Source organism: Anabrus simplex, chromosome 9 (genome assembly GCF_040414725.1).
Source record: "Anabrus simplex isolate iqAnaSimp1 chromosome 9, ASM4041472v1, whole genome shotgun sequence".
NCBI classification, from domain to species: domain Eukaryota; kingdom Metazoa; phylum Arthropoda; class Insecta; order Orthoptera; family Tettigoniidae; genus Anabrus; species Anabrus simplex.
This window is the reverse complement of record NC_090273.1, coordinates 95,450,598-95,470,595: the sequence shown is the minus strand read 5'-3', so window position 1 is coordinate 95,470,595 and position 19,998 is coordinate 95,450,598. Positions and strand designations below refer to the sequence as shown.

At 39.6% G+C, this 19,998-nt stretch overlaps 1 protein-coding gene across 3 annotated transcripts in view; it reads left to right on the top strand.

Moving 5' to 3' along the window:
- LOC136880953 (excitatory amino acid transporter) overlaps positions 1-19,998 on the top strand; it is a 273,345-nt gene that overhangs the window by 212,184 nt on the left and 41,163 nt on the right. For all 3 annotated transcript variants that reach the window (XM_067153499.2, XM_067153498.2, XM_067153497.2), the window contains 3 exons: positions 5,532-5,574; positions 11,646-11,773; positions 16,469-16,615. In XM_067153499.2, coding sequence (XP_067009600.2) covers positions 5,532-5,574; positions 11,646-11,773; positions 16,469-16,615 — 318 coding nt within the window. The remainder of the gene's footprint in view (positions 1-5,531; positions 5,575-11,645; positions 11,774-16,468; positions 16,616-19,998) is intronic.

Sequence of the window (19,998 nt, the reverse complement as noted above, 5' to 3'; positions counted from 1 at the left end):
TTAATCCTGGACTGAGAGCTGGAAGGTGATTCGCTCAGCCTCGCGAGACTAATTCAGAAACTGCCTGATATGAGAGGTAGCGAATCTGATCAGGAAAGCCAAACTATATGGCTGAAGATGTCACCGCATTAACTAAACATAAATAACATCAAGGGCGTCAAACCATGAAACAGACCAGTGACCCTAGTTTACGGCAGTTATTTAACTTGAGATCAATTCTCCCAAACCTCAGTTTGTTATTTTTCTTAAATATAAAATAACAATTATCCAAAGATGTCCTTGTCCGTACCTCTAATAATAAAATCATCCAATCAATCATAATTTGTATCAAATATCTGCAGCTGCCCTGCCCTGGCACGCGCCTGTTGCAGCAGTCTGCGTTCACGACGTGACCGAGGTTAGTTGGATCAAGTGACGTTGCCCGGATACACGTGGCAGAGAGATCGATATCTCGTGGGTTGCGCGTGTTGACTATTCTGTCTGTGTGAGTCTGGAGTACTTGTCCTTAGAGGGCGGATATCGTAAACCCGTAACAAAGAGACGAGTAAGCCCAGTCTATTGCAAGCAGTCAGTGGCGCCGACTTTAGGTCAAATGATGATCTTAGAAGGGCAGAATATCATTCCCCCGCCCCTAAAATTATCTTCCTCAATGCTAAGTTCCTTTACAATGAAACGTGGAGTTCGCTGTAAAAGGGCATTTATCCAGAAAATGTATTTGTGAAGCAAGTTCTACTTTTTCTGTTTACGTGTAGGTGTTTTTTATAACTCTGTACATAATACATTCCATCACAATTTGCATTTATTCAACAAGTTATATTTTTTTGTTTATTTGTGAATATTATTGAAAACTCTGTTTATAAGATTCATTCAGAAAATGTATTTGAGAAACAAATTCTATTATTGTTCTGTTTTCCTGTTTGATTATGAATATTTTAATATATAGGAATGTTTCCATTAATAGTTCATTCCAGACGCCCTTGTTCATGTTAACCATGCCCCCACAGTAATTACTTGAACTCGGCGCGCCTGTAAGCAGTTGATTAGGGATCAATTTACTAGCCGCCAGCATTCTTTTACGTCATTTCTATATAAGTATATATCGACCTATCCTAATTCTAATTCCTGAAGGGGAGGGGTGGGCCACTCAATTAATCATTCTTCAATTCCCAGTGCAACATAGCGCCTCCATGAAGGTCCTCCTCGGCACTTTATTCTGGGCTTGATATTTTGCCTCTTGCCATGCCATGTTGACTGCTGCCAGCTCTTGGTCCGTGGATCTCTTCCACGTCATTCGGCGTCTGCCGTGCTTCCTCCGACCTTGCGCATTCCATTTAAGAACCTGCTTCGCATTTGATCTTTATATATTCTATATAAGTGTCTTTTCGTCTGTAGTTTTATTATTAACCTAAAACTTGGTTCGTATACCGAATAGGATAGATAATAGCCTGTGCCAGGTACCGTTTAATTTTTGTCAGTTTTTATAACATCGCGGGAAAATGCAGTAAGGGATTTTCATGAATCTTCGTATTTAAGTTTATTTTAAGGGCAGGTAGGATATTAGATATACGCTGCTGGAAACAAATCAGCCTCTTCAATACGTACTCATGTACGTAACACGACCTAACAGGTCGAAGGTCGATTTCGATGCGGTCGTGAAATTTCAATATTCATTAAAATGAATCATGCTTATGGTGTGAAATTCTTTCACAGTCATCACGAAATCTATGTCACCCGGAACAAATAACTAAATCACATGTTTGTAAGGAACATACAGACACAGAAACTGAAACAACATACAAGTCCTGTTCGGGAGGACTTGACTAACATGGTAACTTGTGGAAAAGAGGTATGGTGGTATACAACATATTCATTATAGCCTGCAAATCCTCCGGATTACCTGGATTATATTCTCAAGCTAACAATATATCATTTCTGTGTCATGCTATTAAATTACACATTGTAGTCAGAGAAACACACATTGCATTGTTGATGCAGAAAGGAAATAATTAGCAGGTGGATTTGGGAAGAGTCACAGAGAAATATAAACACTGTACGTACTTTATCGAGCTGGGTACAAATTTTAATATACCCCACATCATTTTCAGATGAATAAATTTAAAAAATGCCGTTTTGTTTTTACGTTTGGCTGCATCATGATATGAGAAAAAAATATAGCCAATATAGATATCAACCCCGTAATCAATACACAATATTATAATCTAAAAATATTATTTATCAAACAAAAGTGGCGATGTTTCGGCTCTTGAAGCCATCATCAGCTCGTAAACACTTCAACAAGATTGTTGTTGTTTGAGTCATCAGTCCATAGACTGGTTTGATGCAGCTCTCCTTGCCACCCTATCCTGTGCTAACCTTTTCATTTCTACGTAACTATTGCATCCTACATCTGCTCTAATCTGCTTGTCATATTCATACCTTGGTCTACCCCTACCGTTCTTACCACCTACACGTCCTTCAAAAACCAACTGAACAAGTCCTGGGTGTCTTAAGATGTGTCCTATCATTCTATCTCTTCCTCTCGTCAAATTTAGCCAAATCGATCTCCTCTCACCAATTCGATTCAGTATCTCTTCATTCGTGATTCGATCTATACATCTCACCTTCAGCATTCTTCTGTAACACCACATTTCAAAAGCTTCTATTCTCTTTCTTTCTGAGCTAGTTATAGTCCATGTTTCACTTCCATACAATGCCACGCTCCACACGAACGTCTTCAAAAACATCTTTCTAATTCCGATATGAATGTTTGAAGTGAGCAAATTTCTTTTCTTAAGAAAGCTCTTCCTTGCTTGTGCTAGTCTGCATTTTATGTCCTCCTTACTTCTGCCATCGTTAGTTATTTTACTACCCAAGTAACAATATTAATCTACTTCCTTTAAGACTTCATTTCCTAATCTAATATTTCCTACATCACCTGCCTTCGTTCGACTGCACTCCATTACTTTTGTTTTGGACTTATTTATTTTCATCTTGTACTCCTTACCCAAGACTTCATCCATACCATTCAGCAACTTCTCGAGATCTTCTGCAGTCTCAGATAAAATAACAATATCATCGGCAAATCTCAAGGTTTTGATTTCCTCTCCTTGGACTGTGATTCCCTTTCCAAATTTCTTTTTGATTTCCTTTACTGCCTGTTCTATATAAACATTGAAAAGGAGAGGGGACAAACTGCAGCCTTGCCTCACAAAAGCTCTATCTGCCGGCGCATGAACCCAGAAAGCTCCTGAAGCTGTCTGTTTTTTGAAGCGACTATAGTTCAATGTTCGAGTGGAGACGTATTTTATAAAAGGCTGTTGTGATTGTATGACTTTTGTATACACTGTATAAATACAGATAAATCATTCTATCATATGTACGAAGAAAATATTGGTAGAAAGGGTCAAAATGAGGTGATTACCATACTTAATCGTTTCTTACAAAGCGAGATAAGTGATGACATCACAGTCTTGTATCTGTTCTGGGCACACTTGTCAAAGCACTTGGGAGATTTGAGAAAATAATACACCGATATCCAGATTCCGGACACAGCTTATTCCCATGCGACCGGACCTTTGGTGTAGTAGAGAAGGAAAAACGAAAGCGGGAGAGAATATGTTTGCCCTGGTACAGAATGCGAGTCGCAAGATCATTGTTCATAATGTAACACGAACAGTGCTTTTGATCTACACAACTTACTTCAAAACCTTCTTTAAAACTTTGTGTGAACCTCATTTCCTTTGTGTATATAAATCTTGTTGTACTTCAACGATATTTACTCTCACAGAAAACCTGCTGTATAATAAAGTATCTTACATTGATAACTCAGGTGAATAATACTGGTTATTGCATTCTCCATAATAAACATAATAAACAAGACATCTCCAGCGGTTGTACGAATACACTGGGAGGAGTCCAGTAAAAAAACCCGCATCAGTTCCACTTCATACTTATTATAGCTCGTGTACGTAGATAACCCCTACTTTTTCAGTATATATTGAATTAAGTTTTTTGTGTCTCCTGAAACATTTTATATTTTGGAGCTGTTTTGTTCTTGCGTCGGGCTCTTTAATTAAAAAATGACTGATGGAGTACATTTTTACGCCGCTTGGTGTACGGAAGGTTAACGCTAATCGAAAGTGAAAAGGAAAGTGGTCTGATTCTACTAAAAGCAACTGATTTTTTAAAATCAAACTCTACCTAATTACACGAATTCATTAAGGTAGGCGTGAGAATGAACTACGGCAAACAAATGCAACTATATGCTAATATGTGAATATGTACAGAACAAAAGCCACACCCAGCTATCCCATTAACGTAACAGCTAAAGGTGACAGACCAGCCTAAGAGAAGGATGGAGAGAGAGAATATCTAAGTTGTTGATAAGGCCTAGCCGCACCAGTATCACAGTGGTTAACTTTTTAGTTTCGTATACACAATATCGTGGTTTCTATCCCGATGGATATTTATTGAAAACCGGGAAAATCCTTAGGATCCGATGTCGTTCATGTTGGCATGAAAAATAACTCTCATAAATACATTATGAGTTCATTCGGTTAAATTACTTCAAACGTGTAATCCTTCGAAGTAGAGTTCTCGTTTCGAGTTATAGGGGCGCTGATTGCGGTTAACTACAGTAATGCTACCTGTTAATGAGACTGGAACATCGAAATTGGCACGCAAGTCACCCAGGCTGTGTCAGCTCTAAGCATGCGATATTATATTAAGCATATGACAAAGGGAAAATTTCTTGGCCATAGTCAGGGTTTATGAGATAGCTCGCCTGGTTGCCATGATCGCTAAGGCGTCAAGTCTATATTGTCTGTGGTTAGCCGGTTCGAGTCCCGTTCATTGAAAAAAATCACCGTCGTAATAGTAGCTGCCAGTGTAGAAGAGGTAGACATTAGGTCGGGGATACAACCGGTACCTCGCCCCGGCGGCCTCAACTGCGATGCCGAAGAGGGGCCTTGTGGGGGGGGGGGGGCAATGAAGCGGCCGTGGCCTTAAGTTAGGAGAAGTGGGAAACCACAGAAAACAACTTCGAGGATGGCTGAGGTGGGAATCGAACTCCCTCCTACTCAGTTGACCTCCCCAGGCTGAGTGGACCCCAGTCCAGTCCTCGTAGCACTTTTCAAATTTCGTGGCCGATCAGGGAATCGAACCCGGGCTTCCAGGGGTGGCAGCTAATCACAATAACCGCTACACCACAGAGGCGGACAATAACAGTCTTAATGAATATAATAACACAAACATGAGAGATCACTGAAATATTTATATCGAACGAATGTGATCCACATTAAGTACTTCATTGATCGATATTCGAAATTAAATTACACCCGATCAAAAGGTTTGAAATGTTGTTTATCAGAGCCAGAAGTAAAGTTATGCAGTATTTCCCGCACCAAAGTATTATAGCTTCATCTGTGTTTCTAGTCCAGGATATTATGTAAGTTACAAGCAGAAAATTTTGAAAATCCCTATAAACTACTTTCTTATATAAGATCCTAATCAACAACTTTTCTGTTTCACAGGAACGTGTTTACGGATAATTTATTCCAAGCAGCTTTTCAGCAGGTAAGTTCAATATTACCTTTCATTATCAGGGCATAATTTACGACTGGATGACTTAATTGGTTATGTACGACCTCAATATTTCAATCCTCTGCTAAGTCACTGGTAAGGCTATAATTAGAGTATTGTTCCAATGTATGAGACCCTCTCCAGTGTTACTTGATTCAAGAACTGGAAATAATTCAAAATTCCGTGAAAACAGTAGTGCTATTGAAATGTTTCGAAGTTCGGGCTGGGAAGACTTGAGAGTAGGGAGACAAGCTGCTCGACTAAGGGGTATGTTTCAAGCTATCAGTGGAGCTATGGGATGGCCAATAACCTTGAGTGGTGTTTTTAAAAGTAGGAAAGATCATGATATGAAGATACATTTAGGAATTCAAGAGGACAAATTGGGGAAAATATTCGTTTATAGGAAGAAGAGTTAGGGACTGGAATGATTTAACAAGGGTGATATTCGATAAATTTCCAACTTTATTGAAATTATTTAAGAATTGTTTAGAAAAGTCGCTACCTGCACTAAATTCAGATCAGTAGTGATTGAATGGGGAATTACAAAAGAAAGGAAGCAAATAAAACAAGCAAACTTCTAGACTTACGTGACTGTTGACTTCGTGATTATAACCACGGTACCACAGATTTTTATGCAATTCAAACCACTGCGAGAAACTAAACTACTGGCGATGATACGGAACTATCATCTTCATTTTCATCCGTTTCCTGGTATTATTCCCATTTATGATGGGTCTGCCTTCTTGCATATGGCCCTCCATTTTGCCCCGTCTTTAGCGTCGGCAGGATGAACACCTGCAGCTCTCATGTCCTCCCTGAGGCAGTTCATCCACCGCTTTTAAGGACGGCCTCGAGGCCTTTGTCCATGTGAGCTGACATTAAATGTTCACTTCGTGATAGATTCTGCGTTAGCTCTGGTCACATGACCACACCACCTCAATCTTGCTTTCTCTCATTTTGTCAGGAATTGGAGCAACTCACAGTGTTCGTGACCTCTCAATTCTTAGTGTGGTCTAGTCGCGTGATTCCCAACTTCCTTCTAAGTATGTGAATCCCCATTACGTGCAGGATCTGCTAGTCTCTCTTTCTTGTAGGCCAATATTCCACCCTTTACATAATCACTGAGTAAACGACTGTGCGGCAGATGTTCGATTTGAGACACAACGGGATCATGCGGTCACAAAGGCCGCCCGAGTACTGGCCCTACTTCAATTAGGCAGCGTTTATTCGTGCGGGAACATCAAAAATTGTATCACCGTTACCTGTCACGCGGGAGCAAAGGACACGGAACGCAGATATCTTCTGTAGAGCGATGTCGTCGACAAATTTTGTGACATGTCTGGACGTATCATCTCAAATATTCTGTACTTTTGCGAGATTTATCTGCAATCCAAATGTTTCCAGCCTTGTTTTCCATTGGGCAACCAATTCATGAATCTTGTTTCGTGAGTCATTGTACAGCATAACATCATCTGCATAGAAAAGTGTCCATAGATGGAGTGATGCAAGTCCGTGGTTACTGCGTCCATGTACAAGATGCATAGGAGTGGTAACAGAGCGGATCCTTGACGAACTCCGACTCGAATGTCAAAGGGTGCTATGACGATAGCTGCACAGCGGACAGAGCTTGCAGAGTTTTGGAAAAGGGGCTGAACCTAACGGACATATTCCTCTGGGGCACCATGCGTACGGAGCGAATACCAGATTAATTCATGGGGGACCTGGTCAAATGCCTTTTCTAACTATTGAAAGGGCATATGGATCGTTCTTCTCTTCTATCTGTGCCTCTCTGAAAGCAACACGACATGTGGATAGCGTATTTTTTCCCCACGGCCTTTTATGCTAGGGGCTTTACGTCGCACCGACACAGATAGGTCTTATGGCGACGATGGGATAGGAAAGGCCTAGGAGTTGGAATGAAGCGGCCGTGGCCTTAATTAAGGTACAGCCCCAGCATTTGCCTGGAGTGAGGCCTTTGATGAAGCCACCCTGGTTTGATAAGACAGTAATGATGCTTCGTAGGCGTGAATCAACCACTCACTCAAATATTATCATGGTGTGGCAGAGGACACGAACTGGGTGGTAGTTGCCGCAGATAGTAACCTCGCTCTTGCCTTTCTAGATTGGCGTGATGATAGTGGTCTTCCAGGTGGATGATATCTCATTGTTCTCAATGCATTTGTTGAAGAATTCCGCTAGAAATTGAGTCCCACATCACCCCATCTCCTTTCGAACTTCACCAGGGATGTCATCAGGTCTTTCATTGCGCGAATGGCAGATACAACCTCGACAGGCGTGATGAGTGGAACTGCACCCTACATGGATACGCAGATGTGAGAACTACTCATGACAAATGGCATTAAGGTGTCCACACGCCATAGTGTAAGTATATGCGACGGATTTCGAAGGAGCTGCCCACTTCACCCTTGATCAGGTGGCATGGTGGCGCGATGACGAGATCTGGCAAACCTATAGATAGGATTGGCTCCTCCGGATTGACCTAATCCTTTACAGAGGTCGTGAAAGTAAATGTCCTTGGTAGTTGCTACTGTTCGTTTGGTGACATATTTGAGCTCTCTATAGCGGTCCATATAGGTGTCAGTTCCTGAGAGTATCATTCTCAATCCGATTTTATGTTCGTGTGAATAAATATCACACGAGATACGTTCACGTCATTGCATAAAACCACTTTATTGCCGCTAAGTCTATTCCTTAAAACACACAATTGTACATAACACTATTAATGGAAACACACTGAAGCAATTCACTGTCGATTCTACCAAATACAGATATCAACAAGTTCTACAGTAACACTGGTTATTCACTTCACCATCATACAGTCGATTATGACAGTACAGATATCAACCCAATTCTCACAATGACATTATTCACTTTACCATCACAAGACAAGACTAACTACTCTCTCATTCAGGTAGATTCTGACAAATTCAGATATCAACCAACTCCTCAGCTCACTGTAACACCCACTCTAACCTACACTCTACATTCTCTTACTGCACTCTATCTCGCCTCTCGGCCTGTTAGCTCGATATATATACTGTTCGACAATCATTCTAGAAATATCGACTTCTGTAAATGCTTTTGAAGCACTCTAAATGGAACACTTCCAAACATACAAGAAACAATCGATCGACCGGCCGCTCGATTGGAGTAGATCAAACTCGAATATGCGATTACACATACACAAACCATAGTGACAGAATCTACAAAGTTCCTAATGTTTCTACATGTATCTGTATAATAAATCATTACAGTAAGTTTCCAGAAACCTTAATATGGATCAGAATGATAGTGGATTATACCCAATATACGAATATTACAGTGTTTTCTACAGTTTTCGACTACACAGATTTTGAGGTTAGACGTATTCTTCATACGTATTTGAGGTTATACAAACGTACAATACATATTTACAGGGTATAGTCGTACTTAGCATTTAATAAAAGATAATTAAAGTGTATTAAACATAATAACTGAAGGTTATACAAGAGTTAGGTTATGTGTAGGATGGCGTACCTATGACAATGGGAGCCATTCGTTTTAGGCGATCTTCTTGGACTTCATTATGGGCTGGTACTGGTCATTTAATACTTGTTTGACCAAGAAACGCTTTCTTCGCTTCGTTTCTCTTACTATTTCTTTCGCACTCGATCGAATTCGTCTCAAGTATCCTTTACAAGGTGGCCAGCATTCAGGAGGGGACAGATTGTGTCCATTAGCACTTTTGCTTTGTCATTAAGCTTACACCACTTGATGCGTTCTGAGGTAGTGACAGGTCGGGCAAGCGGGCGGAAGTAAAGCTGAAAGTCAAGAACAAAGAGTCTATGCTGAGGAGCGATGTTGGCTGATGGTATCATTTTACAGTCCATCACCAGCTTCAGATTCTTACTCTTTACCATGCAGTAACCGATTTGCAACTTGTGACTGTTATATGTGCTAATGTGCGACAGGCGTTTCTTAAGGAATGTATATTCTAGTGCCTAGTCGCATGACTCAGCGGTGATACTCAATTATAACGTCTCCTATTTAAGTTTAGTATGAAAGTAAGTATTTAGTAAAATTACAGTATTCTCTCGCTGGTTGTTGTAGAGCACTACCTTTCTAATTGTTGGGAAAGCATACAGATCGTTACATGTCATAATGAGACTACTTAAAGGATGCAACAAAGAATTAAAAGAAAAAAAGTTACTTAAGTATGGTTCGTCCATTATTGGAATATGCAAACAGTGTTTGGGATCCTCACCAAGAATACCTAATAAAAGAACTAGATGGTGTGCAGAGGAAAGCAGCAAGGTTTGTAACAGGGGATTTCAGGAGAAAGAGTAGTGTATCAGAAATATTAAAGGAACTTGGGTGGGAAACTTTAAGTAAGAGAAGGGAGAAAACTAGACTTATAGGATTGTATAGAGCCTATACAGGAGAAGAAGCATGGGGAGATATCCGTGAGAGGCTTTGGTTGGAAAATAATTATATTGGTAGAACTGACCACAAGTACAAAATTAGAAGGAATTTTAGCAGAAGCGACTGGGGTAAATTTTCTTTCATTGGGAAGGGCGTGAAGGAGTGGAACAGTTTACCAGGGGTAGTGTTTGATCCTTTTCCAAAATCTGTACAGATATTCAAGAAGAGAATAAACAACAATAGAGATAATAAATTTAAGGTTAGAGGGCATTCGTCCAGTGCAGGATATTGTAAATAATAAATGTGTGTGATTAAATTAATTCCATCCCCTGGTCTAAGGAGTTTGGACAGCCCAAGTAGGGGACTGCCTGTAGGGGTGAAGTACAGTGGGGACTTCGAGGGCCCTGGGACCGCTACGGTAGCTGTGAAGGTCCTTCAGGAACTCTGAAAAGTGGTGGCAAAAGGGGCTCTGGTTAAGACGCAGCAGGTCGTTATGCTACTTAGGTTCCAAAATGGGTAAAATATAAATATGTAAATAAATTCAGTGTTAATTTTAATCTAATACCAGTTGTATAGTATTATTAGAAGTAATTTCACATACCGTACTGTATATGAGTTGACTATGTTTGTGAGATATTATAAGTAGAATTGTGTAAACAATATAAATTTATTAAGGATGGTGTGTGAGTTTAATAGAAAAAATTATTAGCGTAAATTGTATAATATTGTATTCTAGGAAAATTTTCTTCGTCTCCTGTTAATTTAAAATTTAGTGCTTGACAATAATGTATTTTAGTGTACCATTTGCCACCGAGGTAGACACCTCATTTGCAAATAAAGAGATTTTGATTTGATTTGATAATCCCAAGCTGATGGTTTTATTCTGGCTCATTTCGGAAGTATTCGAAGGTGTTTAGATACGTCAGCCTCATGTCGATAGACTCAGGACATAAAACAACATCTGCTGGACTAAATTTCCAGCACCACAACGTCTGCGATAACTGAAAAAGTAGTTAGTTGTTACAGCACTGTGTATAATTATATAGTTCTCTTAGTTTATTATGAATGTTTCATGATATTCCTTCCTCCACATAGCATTTAAATCTTTCCGTGGATTGCTGTCATTCAATTGGTCAATCAGTCGAACAATCATCACTGATAGGAATTTAGTGCTATCACCCTCGTGAAAGATTATCTATCAGAAATTGGAAATTATTACATTTAAAACACTAAACTAAAAAGGCTCATATCGTATGCCAAACAAATTCATCTAGGACTAAGAAGAAAAAGTTGGATATCCAACATAGACAGATTTCCTTGTAACTGCTTAGTTAACAACTGACGTTTCTATTCGCCATAATAATGCCTTACACTGCGCGAAGACTCCTACCTTTTTCACATAATGCAGCCAAAAATTTCTATCATATGAGAGTCATTTACTCAAAATCGACAAAACTGGACGTATGCCCTTTTACTTCTCTGGTACAGATATTTGGTAGCGAGTTTCTTGAATCTGCTGTATATAACTTACTTTCTTCGTTAATTCATTCACTGGCAACCCATTTCCCCCTCACAACCTTCTCCCCGAAACACCCATAAACTCTGACAGTATCAGTGTCTTACTTGTATTTATTCCGTTTCAGGCTCACACTGTGTACATTCCGCGGGTTGTCCGCTTCCAAGCTAACGACAGTATCAATGATTCATCCAGTGCCCTCCTGGAGGCTGTAGTGGCTGAGCCTCCACATTTGGTGCGAGCCATTCGATACAGGTGAGTCGCTATTAAAACCATCATTTTTTAAGTTTTAGGAGATTTCTTAGCAATTAAAATTATTTCGATATCGTTAAGGGCATAATATTTTCATGCATGTTTTGACATGTTTAAGGTTATAAATATTCCTACCCTATTCTCAAACAATGAAGCCTATAGATTAGAGTGGTACATCCTATAAATCTTGGGTTTCGTGGTATCTCAACTAGCTTAAGCATAATCCGTATGTATTTATCAGTATGTAGTCTGTGTTTTAATAGTTTACCTAATTTTTGTGTATGTTATAACTAGCGCCCGGATTTTTATGCATTAATAGGTTAGAATGCAAATTTACTCAAGCGAGTAGCAAGTATAATCTACCTTCACAACGATTAAGCTATATATATATAATTTAATAGCACACAATTTGTGTATATAAAGCGATTATATGTCATTTAAACATAAGTCAATTATAGGCCTATTTCTCTTAGAGCATTCCACGACATGGTAACGAGAACAAGTCAAATTGCACAGTGTACACACACAACTCTCGTCCGGTTCATGAAAGATCCTGGTTTTGCATAGTTTGTAGTGGTATCCATGAATTGCCATAAAATTGATAAAATGTCGGAGGTCCTGGTTTGTATTGGTCCATGTTCTGTTCGTCATTGCTTCAGTCGTATAGAATTCGGGGCAAACATCATTCCTTTTGGGCATTCTTTCGTCCAGGAGTTTCTTCCATTGGTCTGTATAAGGTAGAGCAAGCTTGAATCTCAAATCTTCAATTAGGAAAGGCTCCTTTGCGAGTTCATAAACCAGTCTTGATCTAGTGAATCTAGACACACACAGGGTTGTCTTTAAGAATCGGGCTTTGACTTTTTCTAAAATGTGTAGGTCATTCTTTGTTAGCTTATCCCAAATGATTTCCAGCCCATATGTTAAAATAGGGATTATTTTTGCGTCAAACAGGGTAATGGTCGTCTTGAGAGATAGTCTGTTTAGATTCTTGATGTCAAATGTCGCTTTCATAGCTGCCGCAGCACGTAGTCTAATATGAAGTCTAAAGGAGTTTGCTGTCGTCTGCATCGTCAAGCCCAGATATTTAAAACTGTTCACGTCGTTTAATGTTTCTGCTTTTTACGTCACTTTGTCACTTGAGGATGTTCGTCCACCCTTCCTGAAAATCATGTAGACAGTCTTTTCGATGTTTACCTGCAATTCATTTATATCTGCCCACTTCTCCAGTGCATCCAGTGCTTTTTGTAGCTCTTTAACATCGTGTGATCCTAGAACCACATAAGTTATAAGGTTTGCATAAATTTTGGGGTACGGCCCATCAGAACCACTATAATTTATGTTACTCCTGCTACATCACCGAAGAGCGCGTGGCCGACACTCCCTGCTAACTAGATTAGTTTGCAATCTAACCTGTCACTGCATTAAAATCCGGATTTAGTTATAACTAGGGTTTGGAAGTTTATGATCTAAGGAAATACAAAATATGCAAGCAAATACGAACTTAAAAAAGGTAGTGCTAGGTAGCATGTATTAGAGTATTACTAACATTAAACGTGTTTAAAATGATAAGTGATAATATGGCAGACACATTTAATCATGCAATCTGACAGAGCTGCAGTACGTAAATTACAACTTCATACATTCATTACCATAGCCCCGAGGCGCGGTTCCCATTCTGTTTTCCTGAAAAATAACCAAAAATGAAGTATTAACATGCTTCTTGGTCCGTCAGTCTACAGCATTTATTTCTCGGAATCATGGATTTTAAACCTTTTATCTATCTCTTTCGGGGAAAGAAAGAAAAATACATCTACTACAGTATTTTGAAATCCTGTGTTTGAAAATTGACGCAGAAAACATGTACCTTGTTAAAAATGACGCCCCAATTTGAACCAAAATTCTGAAAATATAACAAAATATGACCTTATATCAATAAATGAGCAAACTGTGACCAAAGCATTAAAAATGGTCGCAATGTGCTTTTATATGCAACATAACATTGCTTTAAATGGGATCAGGGACCGATCATTCACAGTTACTTTTCAGATTTCGGGTAAAATGACCTCAGAAAATGAAATAGGACTTTTCTTTAACATCCAAACCTTATCCATAAGTGAACAACTGAATGAAAAAGACGACACATCTACCATCAAGTAAGGTAGCTCCTGAAAATTACACTCTAACAAGTCTTATTTTACATGCATTCTTACATACGGCCTTGAAACCACTACAGTGACCAATAGGGATAGTTCTAAGCTCCATGCAGTTAAAATTAAACTTTCTGGGCCCTTACCTTAATCGGCCCCGGCCGCTACCTTCCCATCCTTGCGTCGCTGAAAACCTTCATGTTTCAGAGCGACGTTAAACCACTAGAAAAACAAGAAATGACTTTGAACCATGGTACAAGAGACCAGGAAGGACAAGATCAAGAACAAGGTCAGAGAAGGAGTGGGAATAGGAGATTTTCTCCTTAGCAAAACTCTGGAATCAAGACTGAAATGGTTTGGACACATGAAGAAGATGTCAGCGAACAGATTTGCAAGGAGGGAATTTGAAGAGAATTGGAAGGAAGTCGACCTCTTGTAAGACAGAGTAGAAAGTGAATTGATTTAGTAAAGAATTATGTACTGCAGAAAGGACGTGATTGAGACAAGTTAGTGGAAGAAGTTTGGTTAAAAACAACAGGACGAGATCAAGCGTACACCACACCCAGGCAACTAGAGATGCTATACGTTGTTTTTTTTTTGTTTTTTTTTTTGCTAGTGGCATTACATCGCACCGACACAGATAGGTCTTATGGCGACGACGGGATGGGAGAGGTCTAGGAGTTGGAAGGAAGTGGTCGTGGCCTTAATTAAGGTACAGCCCCAGCATTTCCCTGGTGTGAAAATGGGAAACCACGGAAAACCATCTTCAGGGCTACCAACAGTGGGATTCGAACCCACTACCTCCCGGATACAAGCTCACAGCTGCGTGCCCCTAACCGCACGGCCAACTCGTCCGGTGGGTTTAAGATGATGATGACGATGATGATGATGATGATGATGATGACGATGATGATAATACAAGTTAGTGTAAGAAACATAATTAATTAAAAACCAATAGCAGCTTAGATTGTAATAATTCACTATGGTACAATGAATGTAAATGTTATGCCCAGAATTTCTGCTAAAATTGTAGACCAAAAATCCACCACTGAGATATGGACTGTTAAGATAACTGACAAGAAATTAAAACTACTGAGGATGTGCGGCCTAACGTAGTGTCCTGAGATTACCTCGTACAGAGCACCCGACGAATAATTCTCGACTCTCCAGGAGGTCTGAGTCATGGACAGGCTCTTGAATAACGTCCAGTAAGTCTTACCGAGATACTTTGACCACGCCTAAAAAGGAATAGATACCATAGAGAAACTTGTAGTAAAAGAAAAACTGCCAGGAAAAATATTTCAAGGACGAACAACTACTAGATGGATCGACCAGAGGACGCTTGCGAGACTTCGTAGCTGGCTTAAGATCGGAGAATAATATGATGAGATATATCCAACTACTCCTTATACCACAATCACAAAGAGAGAGAGAGAGTTAACCATGTTTTCTCCTTGAGCAAAGTGAACAGACGGATATTTTCGCTCTGTTCAAGTCAGCGGACGCCATTGTATGTAACGTACTTTTACGGTTTACTGTAGCAAAAGGTGCGTGGTAATACGGTCTGAACACTCATGATAATTCAAGACAGAATATTCTTCCTTAATTTGCATCTCCTTAACTCACAAGTGGGAACAATTGACGAAGGAGAAGTTTTCGTCCTCTTGAACATTTGATCAGTAACCGGTCAAACGAGGAGGAACAGACACATATTAATATTGACTCCCTCAGTGTTCTAAGTAAAACTCTTTATTTTTCATAGTGTACTTAATCAAAACCAAAACATAATCAGGACAGAATATCTGTTTTGATGATCTTGGATAGCATACAGGTAATTTGTATAACCCGAAAATGCTACGTCCACGTGAACAAACACAAAATCAACTCCTAACTTATGAGGGTTCGGGCACTTCAGTTACTCTCGAAGTTGAACGACTACACACTATCGATATGAACAAGAACTGTCGAAGTTGTGTGCATTCCAAATACCGAGAATTTCAACCTATAAGCTACACAATTCATGAAACCTCCAGGATTAATCTCTCTACATTTCAAGCACTATCACTGTCAAGCATGTGAGCACTTCAAGAACTCATAAAGTTGAACTTACGCGCACTTGAAGTTCTGTTATGATCAATGGGGTTGTTCTTCACATTCTCCCAAAGATTAAGATGTACATATGTCAAGCATTCTCAGTCACGAACGTGTGCACTCCTGATGTCCCGAGTTCACTTACATTTCAGTTACTCGAGTTATGTAGGATTTGAGAACTTGGCTTCGAATGCAAGTTTCGATTCTTGAATATTCTCGGATGCACAGTATTCGTTTCTGTCCAACACTAGCGTGTACACGTGAATTACACTTAAAATTAACTGTGTGGGTACTACAACTGTTATGTAAGCTGTAAGCTGAAGGTAATCTCACTTCGAACTGTCTTCAACTAAGCTTACCTTACATAGTTTGTTTCCTCCGTTACTGTCTACAATAACTTGTACTGATGAAAAGTTCTTTACCTCTGGTAATACATTATTTTCTGTTTGATTTGTTTCAGGGAAGGCACCAATACACTGGGGATTATCTTCTTCTGCCTCGTATTTGGTACTGTTCTAGGCACCATGGGCGCGAAAGCTCAGGTAGTTGTGGAGTTCTTCACGATTGTGGATGAAGTAGTCATGCGTATCGTCACTGGAGTCATGTGGTGAGTTTTCCTCGACAGTTATTGCTGAATATCTGTCGTACCCATTTTAACGTTGTTGTGTAGCTTCCAGGACGTTTTATCTACAGTTTTCTCGGTCACTCATATCTGGTCCATATTTTGACATAAATATGCGTTAATAGTGCTTGTTTTCTTACAAGTTGCTTTACGTGGCACCGACACAGATAGGTCTTATGGCGACGATGGGACAGGAAGGGGCTGGGAGTGAGAAGGAAGCGGCCGTGGCCTTAATTAAGGTACAGCCCCAGCATTTGCCTGGTGTGAAAATGGGAAACCACGGAAAAATATCTTCAAGGCTGCCGACAGTGGGGTTCGAACACACTATCTCCCGAATACTGGATACTGACCGGACTTAAGCGACTGCAGCTATCGAGCTCAGTGCGTTAATGGTTGGAGGTCATCTGAAAAATTGCCGTCACAAAATGTGTTACCTAGCAACCGTGCAGGCTGTGGTTTGTTTATTTATTCGTGTCAGAAGTACAAAATGTGAAACATGAGAACATAAAAAGAAGAATCATGAAATGGACACAAGTACACAAATATCTGTTCATCAAATGACTTCAAAGAGTTCCCGCCCTAAACATAACCACTTAGAGAGCACTTAAACTAATTTGAGTCAAATCACTCGTTGAACACCTGGATAGGCACAACAAACAACATAAGAGATGTTCTGTTGTTTAAAATTCGCCACAATCACATAGAGCTCTCTTGGTCGGAAAATGCCACTTAAGTTGTCCATAGTTCAGCTCACAGTCTGTTCAGGGACTTCCAGATTGGTCAGTTCTCTCTGTGGCCAGGAGGTAGAGATTCCTTCGATTCCATCCATTCAGACAAATTACTAGTTCTCTCTTTTCACAAGGCCACTCGTGCTTTGGAAACTGTTTCTTGCAACGGTTGAGTAGTTGGTAGGAAGCTCTTTCTCGATTTTAATCTCCTTTCAGCAGGTTGATATCCGTAGAATGGTGTGAGATCATAGTAGATGATATTCTACTTTCACTGTTGGCAGCCATTTCTCTTCTGATATTAGATGGAGCTATCCCAGCCAGATGGTTGTCGATGGGAGTTGGACTCAAACAACCTGAAATAATACTGCAACTCTCCTTTGAGGCTACATCAACCTGTTATTGCGTGGGCTGATTTATACCACACAGGACAGGCACATTCTCCTACTGAATAGCATAACACCAGTGTTGTCGTTCTTAAAGTTTGGGGATGGGTGCCTCAGTTTGTCCCTGCCAGTTTACAGAGGAGGCACTTCCTCAGAGATCTTCTGCTTCAGCTTAAGGCACTGCTCCTTGTATGTAAGTGTACGGTCCAAGGTGACCCCTAGACATCTAGGATGAAAGCAATGAACCAATAACATACCATTCTAGAATACTTCCAGTTTCCGACTAGCTTGCATATGTATTAGGTGGAAGTATGGATGGACGGCCAGATAATGTTACCTAGCAACCTTGCTGGCTATGTCTTAACGATTTACGGCCATCTAAAATTAACGATACAAAATGTGGGACGCAATGTTACTCAGTAATCATTGATGGATTACCATGACCGAGAAACATACCCGACATATTTATAATCATTCGGTTTTTCCAAAGGGAAAATTGACAGCAACTTTTCTTACGTTCACCGGTAATACGTACGGGACATTCGAAGTCAAATCGGACAAAAAAACTGCAAAAAGTGAACTTCGAAGTTTTAAAAATTATAAAAGTTTCAAAATAGCTGTGGAAACGCTTCAAAAACAAAATTTTGTAAAAAATGTTTTCCTAACTACAATAGCGCTCAGAGAAAAGTGTTGTTAAATTTATCGTATTATATTTCGTGAGTTCGAGTCCCCATATTTCAGCTATTCTTTTGTCCGTCTCCGTAGCGTAACGGTTAGTGTTATTAGCTGCCGTCCGCGGGGGCCCGGGTTCGATTCCCGGTACTGCCAGAAATGTAAGAATGGCAGGAGGGCTGGTATGTGGTTGAAATGGTACATGCAGCTCACCTCTAATGGGGGTGTGCCTGAAAAGAGCTGCACCACCTGACACGAGTTTACTTAGCTATTCTTTGAGATAGAAAATTTAAAGAGGTTTTATTTTCTCACATATAATATAGGATTTTAATGATATGCATGTCATGCGTGTTGTTTACGATATTATACAGAAGATAATTAGAAACCTTATTTTTTTAATTCTACAATGGAGCTGGAAACATCTAAACGAATCGCCTTCTGAAATAATAAAACAAAATCTGGCAGAAATACAGATCAAGAGGTTCTAATCAATATACCTGAAAGAAACACTCTACTAAGAAAATGTAATTGTTTACAAAATAAAAGCCATCCTCCACGGCAAGTAAGGAGCAAGCAGCGACCTTCACTACAGAATAACAAATTCAACATTGTTGCACTCGCTCGAGAAGTCTTCTGTCTTGAAAATATAAATCCCTAAATGGAATGATTGTAAGTTAAATGGATGTAATCTATACTAATATTATAAAGAGGGAAGATTTGTTTGTTTGTAACGAATAGACTCAAAAACTACTGAACCGATTTTAAAAATTACTTCACCTATAGAAAGCTACATTGCGAGTAACATGGGCTGGGTTTTATTTTCAAACCAATTCGAGGTGAAGGCACGGGGGGGGGGGGAGATATAACAATAATAGGCTAATATAGGCAAAATATCGAATTTGTCGTATAAGGACGAGACAAAGCTCAATTTAATCCTCTTGACGCAAAGAACAAAACTCGGTAAGCCCTACGGGCCCGAAAACCATGTTTTAAGGCCCTAAAACCAACTGTTTCGGAGATATTGGCACCACACTACCCCTGCTCTAGGAATTGGATAAAGTAATGAACTGCCGTAACCACGGCAACGTCAGCTCCAGGATTCTACAGTAGCGAAATTATTTACAATAAATCACAAATCCTAACATGTTAAAAACATGAAAATTTATATTTGGAATCCCCTTTATAAACAAAAGAACACAAATTTTCGTTTTCAAAAAATCCACTTAGATGGGGGGGGGGTGAAAAGGAGTGAGGAAGGAGTTGAATTATTATTTATATGAGGATACATATCTCAAAAATGTTAGACTTTAAAATTGGTACTTGGAATCTCCTTTAAAAATTAACACACTCTTTTTGGAAAATCCACTTAAAGTGCGAAAAGAATAAAAAAAGCGGGTGAATTTATAAATTTATCGCTTCTATCGCTTTACCCACACCTGTGGGGTTGCGGGTGCGAACTGTGTCACACATGTGGATTTGGCCCTGTTTTACGGCTGGATGCCCTTTCTGACGGCAACCGTATATGTAGGGATGTAATCTATACTTCTATACTAATATTATAAAGAGGAAAATTTGTATACTTGTT